Consider the following 18,536-nt stretch of genomic DNA (forward strand, 5'->3'; position numbering starts at 1 on the left):
CATTCAAGCACCGACTTTCCAAGCGCGAGCCGCCCCAGAAGATGTTGGTTTTGCTGTGAGAAGCACCTTTAGGGGACAGGAGGGCTCCAGACCCATGTTTAGACACCTGAACTGAGCCCACAACATGGCCAGGTTGGTGGTGATGTGTCCCAGACAGTAGCAACGTGCTTCCTGCGTTGAGTTGTCTGGGAGCAGTCGGAAACCACCTGTCACATACCAGAACAAACTACATGTTATTATTGACATTACCATCACCCAAATGAAGGATTTGCTTCCTTCTCTCAGTGTGGGAAACATCAGCACTTCTAACATCTCACCCTGAAAAAGGATGCTGCTTCCAAGTCAGTTACTTAAATGTGCCCTGTGGCCTCTCCTTCCTTGGCCAGCCTCTGGCATCGCTAGTTCATGGGAGCCACACAAGTGATTTGTTTGAGTATCAGAGCTGGCATCCAGGGGGCTGGCTCACTTGCGATTTCTTCCTCTGTAAAGATGCACCAACTTGAATTAACGAAATCTGGAGAGGCAGAGCAGCTCTCCGCAGGGGCTGGGGCACAACTATGCCAGTAACTCATAGATTTACCATCAGGGACATGGCTATAGATCAGTTGAGGAGGCTTAAGGATGCCCACGGTATAATTTGCCACTGCTAGTCCCATCATAGGTGCCCCTCCGCCTTGTGTTGCCCTGGGCTTTTGCCCCAAGACTAGCAGTATCTTCAACCAAACACTCCCTGTAGTACTGCTGCCTGTTGCCTAAATAAGCCCCTGTGCTGCTTCTGGAAAGAAAGGTGGAGAAAGCTGGGAAACTCTCAGAATAAGAGAAATATATCTTTAAGTACAGGTAGGTTTGCTGCCATAAGTAATAGAAACATTACAGTATACAGATACTACAGCTGTTGCAATTGAAAACAGGCATTGTAAAATCAGGTGTGGTCATGCGTTCTCCAGCAAATCTCAGTATTTCTCCAGTGTTGGCAGCAGTGCTACTTATTTGCTAATACTTATAGTAAATCTGCCAGCATTTACTGATACGGTTATTACACAGATAGAAGAGGCCCCTGTTATTTGCTTTTATTTCATGGTAAGGATTCCTCTGAAAAACTATAAAAGATATAAAAAAATAAAGGATTAAATTCTTCTTGTGCAAATGGATTAGCTTGAAGGCAGACCTTTGACAGCAGCAGGGATTGATGCCACCCTGCTAACCAGGGAAAGGAACTCCCTCAGGGGGGATCTAACAGGGTAGAAAGCACAAAGGGAAAAATGAATCACCAAACATCCTTTTCTGTCTTTTCAGACCTGAGACCAAATTTGGGTTTTAAAGGCCCCACCTGAGCAACAGCAAATTCTTGCTTTTGCTTGGAGTGCTAGTAAAGAGCCATCAAACACAACACAGACGTGCAGCATTCCCAACTGGAAGAGAAAACTCCTAGACTATCTAGCCCCTAGCCCTGCCATGGCCACAAAAGCCACCATCTCTAAGAAATACCTCCAGCTGCTCCTTTTTCAGGTTGCTCTTCTAGGGCCTGTCTTCTGTGGGAACGTGTTGGTCTGGCCAACGGAAGGCAGCCACTGGCTGAATGTGCAGATAGTTATACAGGAGCTCATCCGCCGTGGGCACAGCGTCACCGTCCTGGTATCCAACGCTTCCCTCTTCATTAAACCCAGGGCTGAGGCCACAGAGAAGTTTGAGGTCTATAATGTGCCCTTCAAGAAAGACACCATTGAGAACCTGATCGAGGATGTAGTGGCACTGTGGCTGAATAACAGGCCAACAACCTTAACCTTCTGGCAGTTTTACAAGGATCTGGGAAAACTGTCCAAAAACTGGCACCACATGAACAGACTAATGTGCAATGCAGTGCTAACCAACCAAGAGCTGATGTCCCATCTGCAGGGGTCTAGTTATGACCTGCTGCTGTCAGACCCAGTGACCCTCTGCGGGGACCTCCTGGCTCTCAAGCTGGCCATCCCCTTCATCTACTCACTACGCTTCTCCCCAGCCTCCACCGTGGAGAGGCACTGCGGCAAGATCCCAGCCCCACCATCCTATGCACCCGCAGCCCTGTCTGAGCTCACCGACTGCATGTCCTTCAGCGAGAGAATAAAAAACATTGTGTCTTACCACCTGCAAGACTACGTTTTCCAGAGCTACTGGGGAGAATGGGATATCTACTATAGCAAGGTCTTAGGTAAGCCTCCTGCTACTTCATTTCTCATTACACAGCCTCCCACCTTATGACCTACAGAGGTAGGAACCCGGCAGGGTGGCAAAGTCAAGGTCTGAGAGAGGTCAGCAAGAAGTTTGTCATTATGCCCCTATGTGGAAAATGGAATGAGCCACCAGGGTCCGTCAGTTGCACCCACTCCCCTGCAGGGTGCTGTGCTGCTATGCCATTGCACTGAGGTGGGGATTGGTGGTCATCCTGACTGGTGCGTTTTACTTCTACCATTAATTATTTTTAACGTGGAGGTTGAAACAACTTCCACACCATATAGGGCCCTCAGCAAGGGAGCTCAGCTTACACATTGCCCCCTCCAATGACTGCTTGCGCAGAAAGCAGCCAGGGACAGAGCTGTTTTCCTAATCCTGAGTATCATACAAGGAGGGGGGAGCTGGTGAATTACGAGCCAACCCTGCCTCCCTCAGCAGCAATACTGAAATGCATTGTGGCTTTGTAATAGAGACTTCACTTATGTCACTGGTCACATAAAGCCAATCCTTTATGCACAAAACAAGTTTTATTTAAAACACACCCTTGACCCACAAGCAAACGGTGAAAGCAACAAGTCTTCCTCTGCAGGCTTTTCTTCTGGACTGCTTTGAGTGAATATGTAGAAACATACATTTATTTAAGTATTAATCACACATGATCAACACGCTATTTTCACTAACCTCACATTGAGCTTGTGAAAAAGAGCACCTGCAAATCTCTCAGGGGTCAATTGCCTGCAAATACCTGCATGCTGCAGGACTCCACAAGTACACCAAACTGTTGTCTTATCCACAGCAGGTGAGGTATCTCAGCTTGGCTTCTCACAACCAAACTGCTTCCATCACCCTCATTTTCATCCTATGGATGCTCTAGGCAGCAGGGAAGTTGTAGCAAAAGTCTTGCACAACAACATTACCAAAACATTGCATAACAGAGCTGGGCAGAAGCCCAGTAAGGATGATTTTTAGCACAGTAAAGAGGACTTACATTATTTCTTAATTGCACATCAGAAGGGTGACCATAAATAAACCCGTTTAACAGACTTTCTGGTTCAACTTAGAGTGCATAATTGGCACCTAGTGGCAGGCAGGACAGCCCACACCATCACCTACCAGCTCTGGCCTCCCGCGATGCATGCTCTGGAAAAGGCAAGTTCACATGAGGATAGTCTTACTCTAATCCTGGAGTCACTTGCCCTGTAGTTACATCCGCTTTGAGACACAACTTTTTAGCTGCAGCCCTGGATCACCAACTTAAGTACACTGTAAATGGACGCTCAGGGGCTTTATAAAGCAAAAGGGTGACCATGCAGTGGGTGAACATCTTCTCTGCATACCCAGCTGTGCTTCAAAGGGCCAGAAGAATGAAAGTCACCTCTTCTACCAAACAAATAACATAGAGACTGTAGTTAGACAGGCAAGAGGGCCAGGATGACCAACAGGACACAATCCTCGCTGGACTGAGCCCCCCAGGACTGACAGCTCTCCCCACTGCTCCAGAGGAAGAGTATCTTCCAGCTTCAGCAAGCTATTTCCCACCAGATGGTGCCAGCTGGTCACAGTCACATGCCATTATCCAGGACAGGATTTTGCACCAGCTAACTTGTCTCCCTGCCCTCTGAAGCAAACCACTGTCACGCATGCCCAGCCCAGCCCAGCTCGGGAGCGCTGCAGCTCCCGGTGAAGGAGGGCCAGAGTGACATTGCCACACAGGGCAGGCTATGGCTGGGAAGGAGGTGGCGGTGCTGTGGCTGTTGGCTGTGCTGGGCTGTGGGTCTGGGGGGAAGGTGTTGGTCTGGCCGGCTGACAACAGCCACTGGCTGAACATGAAGTACATACTCCAGGAGCTTGTGGTCCGGGGCCATGAGGTGACTGTGCTGCTGCCTTCGTGCTTCCTCATCCTTGACCCCACACAGCCTTCACCCTTCCAGTTCGAGGTCGTTGAGGTGCCGATCACCAAAACAGAGATGGCTACTATACTGGAAGAAGCTTTCTATTTTTGGTTTTACCAGGAGAGAGTGATACCTGTCTGGGAAAGCCTTTACAAGATAGCTCAACTGGTGCACAAGCTGGAAAACGTAACCAAAATCATTTGTGATGAAGTCCTGAAGAATGAGGCGCTGCTGGAGAGACTGAGAGCATCCAGCTTCGATGTCCTCTTGGCAGACCCACTGTCACCCAGTGGGGAGCTGTTTGCTGAGAAGCTGGGTATCCCCTTCGTGTACACCATCCGGTTCTCCATAGGCAATACCGTAGAGAGGCTCTGTGGGACACTCCCAGCACCTCCTTCCTACGTACCAGCCACTGTAAGCTGCCTAACAGATCGGATGACTTTCCTGGAAAGGCTAAAAAACATCCTCACCTACACTGTGCAGGACATCGTATACCATTACCTTTTCTGGGGAAGTTGGGATCAATACTACAGTGATGTTTTAGGTAAGGCTGCTCTTCTAGAAATTACATCTGCTGTACACACACGAGAGCTTAGAGGTTAAGTCAGAAATTAGGAGCAAGACAGCCCTGAACTCACGCTCCTTCCTCCAAGTCAAGTCAAACAATCCAGGCGAGTACAAAGGTTACCTGTTAATCCCGACCTGCTACACTACTACAGCTAAGTCTGTACAGGTACTTCTAGGATAGCTAAAACAGTGCTAAAGCCACTGGGAACAGAGCTCATCAGTCACATTCATAAATGAATCATGACAAACACTAAGAACAGAAGACTAATACCATAAACCCACCAAACACTAGTACTGAATTAAACCTTTTGAAGTAGAAGTAAAAAATGGTTTTGGTAAGCTATACAACAATACTATCTTTTTCCCCTAGTACCCTTCTTGCTTGCCAGCTTATCTCAAAATGACAGATAATGGCCTCCTCCGGTTTTGTAAAGATTTGGGAGAGCAGCTGAGCTCCAATTTGCAGTGATGAAGGGTTCTTTGCTTTTTTGAAAGTGTCTAAAAGAAATATGAGAAGATAGTTGTATTTATGTATAGGTTTTTCTCTTTTTTAAATAATAGTTGCATAATTATTTTCACATTTTTGCTCTAAGCAATTACTGTAATACTTAAAAGGAAACAGGGCAAAGACATCTATTGGTGGGCAGGTAAAATGGATATTATTTCAATATAGGACTCTAAGTGTTTTTATTTATATTTCACTAGTAGGGTGTAATTGTGCTAAGAGAGCTAAGTTGTTAAGATATCCTACTATTAGAGTACCTAGCTGTGTGTTTACTGGTGTTTCTTATCATGTTTGACAGAGTACAAAACCTTGTGCTGGCAGAAGCATGGTTTGCTGATATCCTGCTGTGTAAGCCTCAGAGCTGCTTGGATCTTGTCTTGTCTTTTCTATTGTTAAATGTGGGGTTTAGCACTTAAGGCTCCATGTGCAATACCTGTTTTGTTAGCTGTGTTAGCTTAGCTGTTCTCTGCCCTGACAGTGACACACTTTGATCTGGAGTGTATCCAGCCCTGAAGGAGGCGTGAAAGGAAGGGGCAAGCATCTCTTAGAAATGGGGGAAATGTCCCAGCTCCTGCAGCGTATACATGCGTCTTCTCTTTCTCTTTGGAAAATCTTCCTCAGGGTTCTTATTAATCTAGCTGCTTTCCTAGAGCTACCTAAAGGCTTTTTCAAGTAATGAGGTTGAAGCATGATGAAAGACTGCTTGCTCCACTGTCAGTCTTGTGAGGGGAGCTCATGTGGCGGTGCTGAGCTCCTGGACTAGTGCTCAGGCTCTGTTTATGCTCAGTCTCAGCCTCATTCGCCCTCTGCTCAGGAGAGAGAAGCTGCCTGTTCTTTTCCCTCAAGACATCAGCAGCACCAAGCACCTCCACTACATCTGCAGGATACAGTCAAGAGGAGAAGTCAGGTCTCTTGTCTTGGCATTATCTGTCCTGGGCAATATGATACGGATACACTGATGTCAGTTTGCAGCATCTTCCCAAGAGAAGGCACAGAAGCAGCAAGGTGAGCAAAATCTGTGCTCCTCACCTCCTCCTGTTTCTCTCCTGGGCTGGCCTGATGCTGGAGTCATCTCTACCAGGACTGTGTCCTTCCAGCGCAGTCCTGTGTGTCCACAGCATCTAGTTATAGAAAGGACAGAACAAGAGCACCCGGTGACCTAGTTGTGATTCACTGCAGGACACTTTGCACCAAGTAAAGAAGGAGATAAAAATTGTAACCAGCTTTACAGGTAGGTTGGTTCTTACAGTGCAAAGACACAAATTTAGGCTGTAGTCAAGTGATAGACAGGGTTCATCTTGTAGTTGTCAAAGAAGTCCCATGGGTTGCTCATATGCTTTCCCAAGCCTGAGCTCCTGCTTGGTACCAGAATGTGTACTTTCACCTTGAAGATCTGGTATCAGGGTATACTGATTTTGGCTGGAATAGAATGAATTTTCTTCATAGTAGAAATTTTCTTCATGGGGCTATATTTTGGATTTGTGCCCAAAACAGTGTTGATAACACTGGGATGCTTTAGTTATTACTGAGCAGTTTTTACACAGCATCAAGGCTTTTTTTGCTTCTCACACTGCTCCTCCCAGAGAGTAGGTTGGCGGTGCACAACTTGGGAGGGGACACAGGCGGGACAGCTGACCCCAGCTGACCAAAGGGATATCCCGTACCATATGATGTGCTCAGCAAAAAAAGCTGAGGGGTATGGGGGGGTGGAGTTTGACAGGGCTGCCGTTGGTCAGGGAGGTGAGCAATTTCCTTTTCGCATCACTTGTTTTTCTTGGTTTTATTTTTGGTTTTTGCTTATTAAGCTGTCTCTATCTCAGCCCATGAGTTTTCTAACTTTTGCCCTTTTGATTCTTTTCCCCTCCCACTGTGGGGGAGTGGGAGGCTCTGTGTGCTTAGCTGCCTATCAAGATTGAACCACGGCACAGGGAAAGGGCTTCTGGTCCTCACATGCTGCAAAATGCACTTTGTGGTGAGCAGAAACAGGAGTTGCCATCATTTCAAGATCAGCTGTGGCTCTGCAGGAAACTGCAGGGCGGGATTTGCTGCTTGCCCTGCCCTCCCATGAGTGTGTTCTGACATGCTCTCTTGCCAAGCTTGGCACCAAGTGGATCTCACTTTTATTGGTTGGCTCTAAAGTGTTTGCACACTGGAGCACTAAACTGTTTCCAGCTTGGTCAGACCAGAGTTGTACATGAACTGCTGAGATGATGAGGACAAGGTTCCCCTGGCTGCTCTGGGCCTTTGCGTGCTGCTGGAGTGCTGGCTTTTGTGGGAAGGTGGTGGTCTGGCCCACCGATGCAAGTCACTGGATCAATTTGAAAGTGCTGCTGGAAGAGCTTGTTCTCCGGGGTCATGAAGTGACTGTGCTGGTGCCCTCAAGCAACCTGCTCATCAACTACCAAGACACCTCCTCCCCCTTCACCTTTGAGGTCCTGCAAGTCCCCTTTACCCAGAAGACCCTGGATGCTGTCATGGAGGACTTCCTCAATTTCTGGATGAATGAGATCTCTAATGCCTTCCCCTGGGAGATCATGTGGAGGATGAAAGAGGACATGGAAGTCTTTATCAAAATGTCAAAGCAGACCTGTGACACCTTGGTGATGAACCCTCAGCTGATAGCAAAGCTGCGGCAGGCCAAGTTTGATGTTCTGATCGCTGACCCCCTGTCTGCAGGTGGGGAGCTTGTAGCAGAAATCCTAGATATCCCTTTTGTCTACAGCTTCCGCTTCTCTTTTGGGAATGTGGCAGAGCGGCTGTGCGGTGGACTCCCATCCCCACCTTCTTATGTGCCTGCTAGCACAATACAGCTGACAGACCAGATGTCCTTTGCGGAACGACTACAGAACTTCCTCTTTTACTTTTACATGGATTTATTTTTCTCCAAGTTTTGGCAAGACGAATTGGATGGGTACTACAGTAATGTCTTAGGTAAGGCAGCTGTTGAGTGGTTTCTCCTCTTGCATAGGTTGTACCTTTTGAATGTTTTGGGAGCTCAATGCTGTTGTCTCAAAATACTCTATCTCAATGGCCAGCAGAGATGGCACTCCCATTTTGGTCACATGAAGGCTGTGCTTTCCATTTTAGGTCTGGTCTAGTCTAACAGACACTAGTGCGGTTTTGTTCTAGTTCCTCTTGAGGACCTTTAGAGCACATAGTTCTAATTTTTGCCAGTGATGATACTGCTGGTGAGCTCTTGCAGTAAGCTGTATGCGCATTTTAGTGTTTTCAGAGGACAGTTGTCGCCTCTTGATGACAGGCACTTCTACAATTAGGATGGTAGCAGATAAAAGCTGGAGGGCAAAATCATTCCTTAATTAAGTGTAAGGCACTGGAGACAGCTCCACTGACAACACAGGGATGGAGTTAAACCTGTTTTAACTGGGAACGCTGCCTGCTTCTGGACAACTGCAAAGCAAAAAAGCACTCCTCATTCATATTGCGTGCATCATCTGGAGGTATCATCTTGCAACCCTGTGTAGTACAGGATGCTAAGCGTGAGTGCATAGTGCATGTTCTCCAACAATAAATGCTAAGAACTGTCACCTTTCCCTTTCATACACCATTCGGAGTTTGAAATAGTCTCCTTAAACTCCATACGTATCTGAAATTTTTCTTCCAACCTAGTACAACTCAGGCTTGATTTAAAGTCTTTGGACTTTGAATCTTGTACAAAATATCTATGCTTAAGCAGATAATGAGTGAACAGCAAGCACAAGGACATCTATTCTGTTGTCCTCCAATCTCTTCCTGCATTTCCCAAAAACACCACTGTGCTCTGCAAACTAGTCCCTATTCCATGGATTGAATTATTTTTTTTAAATACTATGTAAGACTTAATTACACCTTTATATCCCTCTACTTGTAATGCAGGCTTAATTTTCACTCCAGTAACTTTGTAACTGACTTTACTTTTTACTTATTTTAGTAGAGAGTAATATTATTTAGTTATTATTTAGCAAAGAGTACTTATTAAGTAAACATTGTTCTTTATTTAAAATAAAAAAAATTACTAGTGTAAATTGTAACGCTGATCAAGTAGTATAAGAAGATGCCCTACAAATAATTTTTATCTTGCTGCTTATTTTGCTTCGTTCCTGCTTGCATTCGGCAGGCTTTGGACAATGATTTACCAACACTGCTAACCCTTTCACTCCCCAGTTCCACTTTGTGTGGAAAATATTGCAGAGACAACTTGCAACATGTACCTGCGAATATATATTTTTCCAAATGGGAAGCTATAACACAGTTTTACCAATTGGATTATTTTCTGTAGATGGATTTCTAGAGACATTTAATTTTGCATAAAATGACATTCAGAGCATCTATGGATTTGGCCAAATTTTCCCATTATGTATCAAAAGGGGCTGACCCAGTCCCCAAAAGAACTAGGGATGGCTGTACCTGTCTGCTATTGTAGTCTGAGCAGCTACTGACTGAGTCACCACTTGAAAAATGCCACAGAACTTTGTTTAAAAAATTTCTTCCTCCCTGATTGGTGGTCATCACTTTGTGATTCATTTATTTTTTATTTAGAACTAAATTTTCCGTGATTGTTCTCTTCCCCAAAGTGCGTTTTTATTACAAGCACAGGTAATGAAGTCTTTCAGCGGTACAAGAATTGCACTTCTGTATCACAGAAACTAAGTGCTTCCCACTTAGTCTTGTACTGCTCTTAATTCACCCTGAAGGTTCAAAATTCTTTTAAAGATTGTATTACCTTGTTCATGGCAACGTGTCAAAGCCAAACACAGGACGGGGCAAGGAATAGGTCTGAATTTGTCCATATATTCATTTAATGCGTGATTTGCTAAACTATACTGACTGGGAGTGCCAAAAGACAAAGGTAAGTCTCCTATTTTGCAATCTAGAACAAACAAAACTGCTCCTGTGTATGCTGTAAACCCCTTGTACCTTGTCCATAGGAAGGCCCACAACCCTGTGTGAGACGATGGGGAAAGCAGAGATATGGTTAATCAGAACATACTGGGACTTTGAATTTCCACGCCCTTTCCTGCCCAACTTTGAGTTTGTTGGAGGACTTCATTGCCAGCCTGCAAAGCCACTATCAAAGGTATCCCAACTTTGTTCTGACGTTGGTTGGTTGAGTGCCCAGCACAACAAAAGCCGTTTCTCTCCCTGATCAACCACGCAAGCCGTGTCCTGAGAAACCTCATTCTTAAAGAAGATGCTCTCCTGCCGGTGGGGAGCACAGAGATATTTAGCAATCTGCCCATATCGTGCAAACTGAGGGCTGGGTTTAGAGCCTGCTGTCTTAAAAGAAGATAGCTGAGTTCAGCAGGAGGGAATACAGCGTTTGTTTTAGGAAAAACAGGTGCTACCTTGGAGTAGTTAAGTGTAGGATTTAATTCTAAGGTACAGACTTGCTGCCCATGATACCATTGAAATACCTGATGCAAAAAGGCACTGTGACAGGACAAATTCTTTAGACAAAATGGAGTCACGAAAGAGATGAGTGATAAATGCTTTTTCCATTGTTGCCTAGTTTAAGACAACTTAAAGGAAGAAAAATACTCAGCATCTCCAGCCTAAGCTCTGCTGTGACTGGCAATGTTCAGGTGGAATTTGAAACTCCCAGATACCGATGATGGCAACACGACAAGCTCTGGTCTAGATTATCACTCCTGCAGGAGCCTTAGAGGAGGCAGGGTACTTTCAGTACAAGTTGTCCACTAAAAGAAACCTTCTAACTCATCACACTCCCCTGTAGCAGGGGTTGAGTTGGGGCAAATGGATAACCATTCTCTTTTGGGTGCTATTGCTCCATTTCACATGTCACTAACTAAAAAAAGGAACAGGAAGACCTATTGGTCTCATTTGTAGAAAATGTGTTTAGCAACATGTGTTATATTGCAAGAAATAGAGAACTGTCTGACTGAAGTGACAGCAGCGACTTGAGCAATCTCTGATCAGGATGCTGAAAAACACTAATCAGTTTTCAGCACACTCCCTTCCTACAGAGCTATGAAATGCAACATAGTTGTTCCATGAAAATCCAGAACCTTGACTGACTACACTAGGGAGGGTGGCACAGGGTATGGCCCTCTCACACCAGTGCCAGCTTCCATTCCTGCTGCTTGTGCTCTGTCAGAAATGTGTCCTGAAAATGCTTGAGTTGCTTTCAAAAAGACAAAGCTTCTGTCACCTGTCTCAACTTGTTCTGCTCCTTCTTGATAAGAAACTCTGTTTTGCACAGGGCCAGGTCTATCTTTGTAATGCCCTTCTGTCAGCAGAGGTGCTCATACACCATGATATCTCCTTGATAAGCTTAAAAGGTTATGCTCTGTTCACAGAAATCACAGAGTCATAGAATGGTTTAGGTTGGAAGGGACCTTAAAGATCATCTAGTTCCAACCCCCCTGCCACAGGCAGGGACATCACCCACGAGACCAGGTTGCTCAAACATGGTCTTGAACACTTCCAGGGATGGGGCATCCACAACTTCTCTGGGCAACCTGTTCCAGTGTCTCACCACCCTCACAGCAAAGAATTTCTTCCTAATATCTAATCTAAATCTACCCTCTTTCAGTTTAAAACCATTACCCCTTGTCCCATCACTACATTCCCTGACAAAGAGTCCCTCCTCATCTTCCCTGTAAGGCCCCCTTGAAGTACTGGAAGGCCACAATAAGGTCTCCCTGGAGCCTTCTCTTCTCCAGGCTGAACTCTCTCAGCCTGTCTTCATAGGAGAGGTGCTCCAGCCCTCTGATTATCTTCATGGCCCCCCTCTGGACCTGCTGCAACAGGTCCTTGTCCTTCTTATGTTGGTGGCCCTAGAGCTGGACCCAGTACTCCAGGTAGGGTCTCACCAGAGTAGAGCAGAGGGGCAGAATCACCTCCCTCGACCTGCTGGCCACGCTTCTTTTGATGCAGCCCAGGATGCGGTTGGCTTTCTGGGCTGCAAGCACACATTGACCGCTCATGTTGAACTTCTCATCATTCACCGACGCACCCAAGTCCTTCCCCTCAGGGCTGCTCTCAATCCATTCTCTGCCCAGCCTATATTTGTGCTTGGAATTGCCCCAACCCACGTGCAGGACCTTGCACTTGGCCATGTTGAACTTCATGAAATTTGCACCCGCTCACCACTCAAGCCCGTCAAGGTTCCTCTGGATGGCATCTCTCCCCTCTAGCATGTCAACTGCACCACACAGCTTGGTATCACCAGCAACCTTGCCGAGGGTGCACTCAATCCCACTGTCCATGTCACCGACAAAGATGTTAAACAGCACTGGTCACAGTACTGACCCCTGAAAAATGCCATTTGTCACTGGTCGCCACTTGGACACCGAGACGTTGACTGCAACTCTGGGTGTGGCCATCCAGCCAATTCCTTGTCCACTGAACGGTTCATCCATGAAATCCATGTATCTCCAATTTTGAGACCAGAATGTTGTGTGGGACAGTGTCAAATGCTTTGCACAAGTCCAGGTAGATGATGTCAGTTGCTCTTCCCTTATCCACCAATGCTGTAACGCCGCTGTAGAAGAACACCAAATTTTTCAGACATTATTTGCCCTTAGTAAAGCCATGTTGGCTGTCACTAATCACCTCATTTTCCATGTGACTTAGCAGTTTCCAGGAGGATCTGCTGCATGATCTTGCCAGGCACAGAGGTACAACTGACCAGCCTGTAGTTCCCTGGGACTTCCCTGGGCCCACATTTTCCCTAGTCTTCCTTTTGTCACCAACATACCTACAGAAGCTTATCTTGTTGCCCTTGATGCCACTGGCCAGATTTAATTCTATCAGGGCTTTAGTTTTCCTAACCTGATCCCTGGCTGCTCAGACAGTTTCTCTGTATTCCTCCCAGGCTGCCTGTCCTTGCTCCCACCCTCTGTAGGCTTACTTTTTCTGTTTGAGTTTGCCCAGGAGCTCCTTGTTCATCCATGCAGGCCTCCTGGCATTTTTGCCCGATCTCCTCTGTCGGGATGCATCGCTCCTGAGCTTGGAGGAGGTAATTCTTGAATTGAGCTTTCCTGGACCCCTCTCCCCTCCAGGGCTTTATCCTACAGTATTCTACCAAGCAGATCCCTGAAAAGGCCAAAGTCTGCTCTCCTCAAGTCCAGTGTAGTGAGTTTGCTGTATGCCCTCCCTGCTGCCCTAAGGATCATGAACTTTACCATTTCATGGTCACTGCAGCCAAGGCTGCCCTTGAGCTTCACATTCCCCACCAGCCTTTCCTTGTTGGTGTGAGCAAGGCCCAGCATAGCACCTCGCCTTATTGGCTCTTCTATCACTTGGAGAAGGAAGATATCATCAATGCATTCCAGGAATCTCCTGGATTGCTTATGCCCTGCTATGTTGTCCCTCCAACAGATATCGGGGTGGCTGAAGTCCTCTATGAGGACTAGAGCTTGAAAACATGAGGCTGCTCCTATCTGTCTAGAGAGGGCCTCATCCACTTGGTCTTCCTGGTCAGGTGGCCTGTAGCAGGCCCCTACTGTAATGTCGCCTGTCCCTGTCCTCCCTTTAATCCTGACCCATAAGCTCTCAGTCGGCTCCTCATCCATCCCTAGGCAGAGCTCCAAGCATGCACTCCAGCTGGTCATTGACATGGAGGGTGACACCCCCTCCACTTCTCCCCTGCCTGTCCTTCCTGAAAAGCCGGTGTCCTTCCATTCCAACACACCAGTCATAGGAGCCATCCCACCGCGTCTCCATGATGCCAATAAGATCATAGCCCTGCAGGCATGCTCATGTCTCTAGCTCCTCCTCTTTATTCTGTGTAATCTGCGGAGCATAACTACTCTTAGTATGTTTCCTGTCTCTCCTAGGAAATGGAAGAATTTGTTCAAAGCTCAGGGGAACATGGCATCGTGGTATTCTCTCTCGGGTCAATGGTCTACAACCTAACTGATGAAAAAAGTAATTTGATTGCCAGAGCCCTCAGCCAGCTTCCACAAAAGGTGAATTTCCTTTTGAGTCTAAAACGACTTGCCTTGTTTTTTGTCACTCCTGTTGCCCTCAGCAAGCCTTTTACATTTGGATTGGCCTGGTTTTTATCTGCATCTCTGCTGGATGCGCCACAGCTGGGAAGCAGCTCACAGCTCTGCAGAGAGACAGACTGATGGGTCACCTCATGCGGAGTTCTGGCATTTCCCCTTCTCTGAATCAAATGCCGTGGAGGTGTATCCATAGGCCAAAATATAAAAATCACTCTGATATTTTTATAATAAGCACGTAATAACTGATAACTAAAAGAGCTAAACTGGAGACAAAGCTATTTGATTTACTGTGAAAAGGTACACATGCGTACCTAAAAAGGGGTGCACACGCCCCCACTCCCAGCCAACTTCCTCCTTAGTTTAATTGCTGAGCATGATGTCATACAGTATAGAATATCCATACCTTTGGTAGGAATGAAGCCCTACATTACATGCAATAATACAGAAGAACATGTCACATGCACTATGTTTATCTTATTCTTCCTTTGTTCAAGGTCATCTGGCGGTACAAAGGAACAAAACCAGAAACTCTGGGCTCCAACACCAGAATTTATGACTGGATACCCCAGAATGACCTACTTGGTGAGACTGATTCTGTCTGGGATGCATTATGCCCTTGGAAAAACTGTTTCCTTCTTTGTTTTTCCACTATAATGGCTTATTCAGGCAAAAGAACCACATAATACTTGTGGCTACAATTAGTTTCACAGCGTAAGCAGCAGAGATTTGCTCTTGGAGCCTTAATTTCCTGGCCTGCTTTTTACTTTAAGGTGAGTGGCTGTAGAAGAACCATGGAAGATACAGCCAGGCTCTGAAGGGAGTAAGGAGCAGCGGCTTAAGAAGGCAGCAACTTGAGCTTAGCTAGAAAGATAAATCTCTAGAACAAATGCCTCTGTCTTACAGAACTTGGTGGCAATTGTCTGTCAGGGCTAAAAACCACCAGTAGGCAGGAGTAAATATCAACGTAGACATGTACTCTGGAGCTGGATTTGTCCTCTGCAGTTAATATCCAGGGCTCACCCTTCAAAATGATTGACCTAAGCAAGGCTGCAGCAGGGGGCAGCTGTGAATCTGATACCATGTAAAAACTAGAACTGCGCAACAGCAGAAGGGCTGTCTGGACAGACACTAGGCAGTCTGGAGGAATATGCCAATTCACACATTGCATTAAAATGAATATGAATGTGTGAAAGCTAAGCGTGCAATCTCTGATGCTGATCCAGAGGGCTGGACTGTTCTCTAGCAGTGCATTTGCCTGGGTAGTTTGCAGTGAAGTTTGTCCCAGTGAACGCAGTTTGCCACAGCTGCTGTTACACATGCCTCTCCTTCCCCCTTCCAGGCCACCCCTTGACGAAGGCCTTTATCACTCATGGTGGCACCAATGGGATCTATGAAGCTATCTACCATGGGATCCCGATGGTTGGGATTCCCCTGTTTGCTGACCAGTATGACAACATTGCTCATATGAGGGCGAAGGGAGCTGCAGTTCAGCTGGACTTCAGCACACTGAAGACGCAGGACCTAGTTGATGCACTGAATACAGTCATTAACAATTCCACGTAAGTTTTATTCTTGCCTTACAGTAGGATGAGGTTATTAAAATCTTTGGCTGCTGATATGAGAAATTCTGCTGTTTCTTCCAGGAACCAAAAATACAGAGTAGCTGGAGTTCGGGTTTCAGATGAAAACTATCATTTCTGAGAATCCGCATTTCTCAGAACGGAGAGACGAGTAATCTGATTTTCCTTATACCACACTTTATGATTCCTTTGAGAAAAATAGTTCTTGGAAAGCTCAGTGCAGCACCCGAGACAGTTTTCTGCTCTCTCTCTCTCTTCCTTGTTCTCTGCAAGTATAAATCCTCTGGAGGCTCTGGATGACAATTCTAGTTGTATTATGTCTACTCTGTCCATAGCCACAACAACTCTTTCTTCTACCCCGAGTTACCAATATCCTTAGGCTACCGTACCTATCAGTCAGGAATCAGAGGGTAAGTAAGCCTGGTAGCTGGGATCACTTGGTAAGGATAAGGCCATTGACAAAGGGCTTGGAAAAAAGGCAGGTACCCCTCCAAGGAAGAACTTGCAAATTGCCAAAGCAAACTGATGGAAACAATCCAGAGTCTGAGGGAATTAGCCATGGTGGAGGTGATCTATAACAACCTGGATGATGACCAGGCACCCAAAGACCCGGATGAAATCTGGTGCATGCAGCCCCCTTGTCAACCTCCTCCTTAGTTTTATTGCTGAGCATGACATCACATAGAATCATAGAATAGTTCAGGTTGGAAGGCACCTTAAAGATCATCTAGTTCCAACCCCCCTGCCATGGTATGGAATATCCCTTTGGTCAGTTGGGGTCAGTTGTCCATTCTGAGTCCCCTCCCAACTTCTCGGGTAGCCCCAGGCTACCCACTGGCAGGGCAGTGTAAAAAGCAGAAAAGGCCTTGACACTGTGCAAGCACTGCTCAGCTATAAGGAAAACATCCCTGTGTTATCAACTCTGTTTCCAGCACAAATCCAAAACACAGCCCCATACCAGCTACTGTGAAGAAAATTAACTCTATCCCAGCCAGAACCAGCACACTGTATTATACCGGAACAGAAAATGCTGCAAATGTTTCCATGTTGCTTTTTTTTAAAGGAGTAACTGGAATAATTTTGAATAACTTTTCTTTGCAAAATACTGGCTTTCTCTTTTACTGTTTGTAACCCAATTTTATGCAGATAGGGGTCAAATGGGCCAACTGTTTCAAATATATTTAAATAACATTGATGAAAGTAAAAGCAAGGCTGTCTACCTTCCTCAAGAGGACTTCCAGGTGCTGAACAGGTTGTTTCAAGCATCAGTGACAAATCTTGGGTTTCTTCTTTCTTTCCGCAGCTATAAGGAAAATGCTCTAAGGTTATCAAAGATACACCATGACCAGCCAGTTAAGCCTCTGGACAGAGCTGTCTTCTGGATTGAATTTGTCATGCGTCACAAAGGAGCAAAGCACTTGAGACCAGCTGCTCACCATCTCACCTGGTACCAGTACCACTGCCTGGACGTTCTGGCATTCTTGTTCACCTGTGCAGCCACTGCTATCTTCATTCTTGTCAAGTGCTGCTTATTTTGCTGTAGGAGATGTGGCAGGATTGCGAAGAGGAAGAAAGAATAGACATCCTGTTCCCACCAGCACTTTTTCTTCTCCTAGGCTGATTCAGCAAGGCATTTATGCACGTTCTTTGGTGAATAAAATTATTAGGTTGTGCTTTAAGCTGGACATATCATGAAACACCCTGTTGAACTGGATCATGCTAAAAAGCTGTTGTGGGCAGAGCTGCTTGCTTAGCCAGCAAATTCCTTCTGGCCTAAATAAGATTGAATTATAGTTGCTTTATCCCTTGGGACCCTGTTAGCTGATCACACACAGCCCCTAGAACGGTAATTCCTGCTCTAACTTTTCAAATTCGTTTTAGTATATTTCATAAATCCAGCCTTCCCATTTGTGGTACTCTGGGTCTCTCAATCTGCAACTAGTCTCTTTACCTTAACTGCGTCCTTTTCTGTAATGTCACCCAGGCTTGACCATTCACAACCAAAATGTCTCTCCTGTCAGAACAGCTCTCTCTAGATTGGAAAGTGAAGCTAAGATCATAAGCTCCTAAAAAGCACTCATCTGAATGGCCAAGATCGTGAAAAACTGGGAGCTGCAAGTGGCTGTATCATCACATTCTCACAAATGCACTAATTACTTGGGGGCTGAGGGGAAACCAGACCCTAAAACCAGCGGAGAAATTACTTTTTTGAGAACCACTTCTCTTTTCCATTCAGTGGAGTCCTGCTGCACAGGTCATCATTCTAACTGCAACACTACAGGGGTGTGAAAACCACCTCTGTCAGTAACTTGCCCATCTTAACGCCCAAATGCCTCTGAGCCATGCTAACTAGTAAACGCAAAAAAACCTCTAGAGATGGAACTTGCAAAGTACTATTACATGTGAGATCAATGCAATAGTCACTTGCCTTGCCTGAAAGTTGTGAGGGGAAATAATGCTGTTCTTGGCTCAGATAAGGGTAGTAAATGCAGCACTCCTGAAACTGTTCCAGGTGCATTTACTGATGAAAGCCTAATAAAATGCCAGTTCAGACCTCATGCTCTAGGTAAGGTAATTCCACTGCTGTGCCAGCTTACTCAAGAAAAAACCTGCCATAATTTTAACTGATATTTGCTGTATCTTGGATGCTGCAGAATTGTTTTCAAACAGAACAGGCTGAGAAAATATATTCGTTTACATAATAAAATTCCCTACCCTACATTAACTTTTTTATTAGCATTGTCAAGAGTTTCAACGTCTGCTTAAATCTCTTCATACTACAACATTTACAAAAGCTCAAGTAAGTTGC

The 18,536-nt window shown here is 45.7% G+C and overlaps 1 protein-coding gene across 3 annotated transcripts; it reads left to right on the forward strand.

The window, feature by feature from the left end:
- Positions 1–1,226: 1,226 nt before the first annotated feature.
- LOC128909737 (UDP-glucuronosyltransferase 2A2-like) lies at positions 1,227–17,406 on the forward strand. 3 transcript variants are annotated; one of them, XM_054201776.1, is made up of 7 exons: positions 1,227–2,184; positions 4,002–4,650; positions 10,104–10,252; positions 13,977–14,108; positions 14,642–14,729; positions 15,487–15,706; positions 17,031–17,406. In XM_054201776.1, exons 1-7 carry the CDS (start codon positions 1,456–1,458, stop codon positions 17,305–17,307), a joined length of 2,244 nt encoding a protein of 747 aa, XP_054057751.1. In that variant the 5' UTR covers positions 1,227–1,455; the 3' UTR covers positions 17,308–17,406. The 3 variants fall into 3 exon arrangements, with proteins under 3 accessions (XP_054057751.1, XP_054057750.1, XP_054057749.1); XM_054201774.1 differs by lacking the exons at positions 1,227–2,184; positions 4,002–4,650 and adding an exon at positions 6,893–8,109; XM_054201775.1 differs by lacking the exons at positions 4,002–4,650; positions 13,977–14,108 and having other exon boundaries at positions 1,227–2,191.
- The last annotated feature ends 1,130 nt before the right edge of the window (positions 17,407–18,536 follow it).

The sequence above is a fragment of the Rissa tridactyla genome, chromosome 5 (genome assembly GCF_028500815.1).
Source record: "Rissa tridactyla isolate bRisTri1 chromosome 5, bRisTri1.patW.cur.20221130, whole genome shotgun sequence".
Taxonomy (NCBI): domain Eukaryota; kingdom Metazoa; phylum Chordata; class Aves; order Charadriiformes; family Laridae; genus Rissa; species Rissa tridactyla.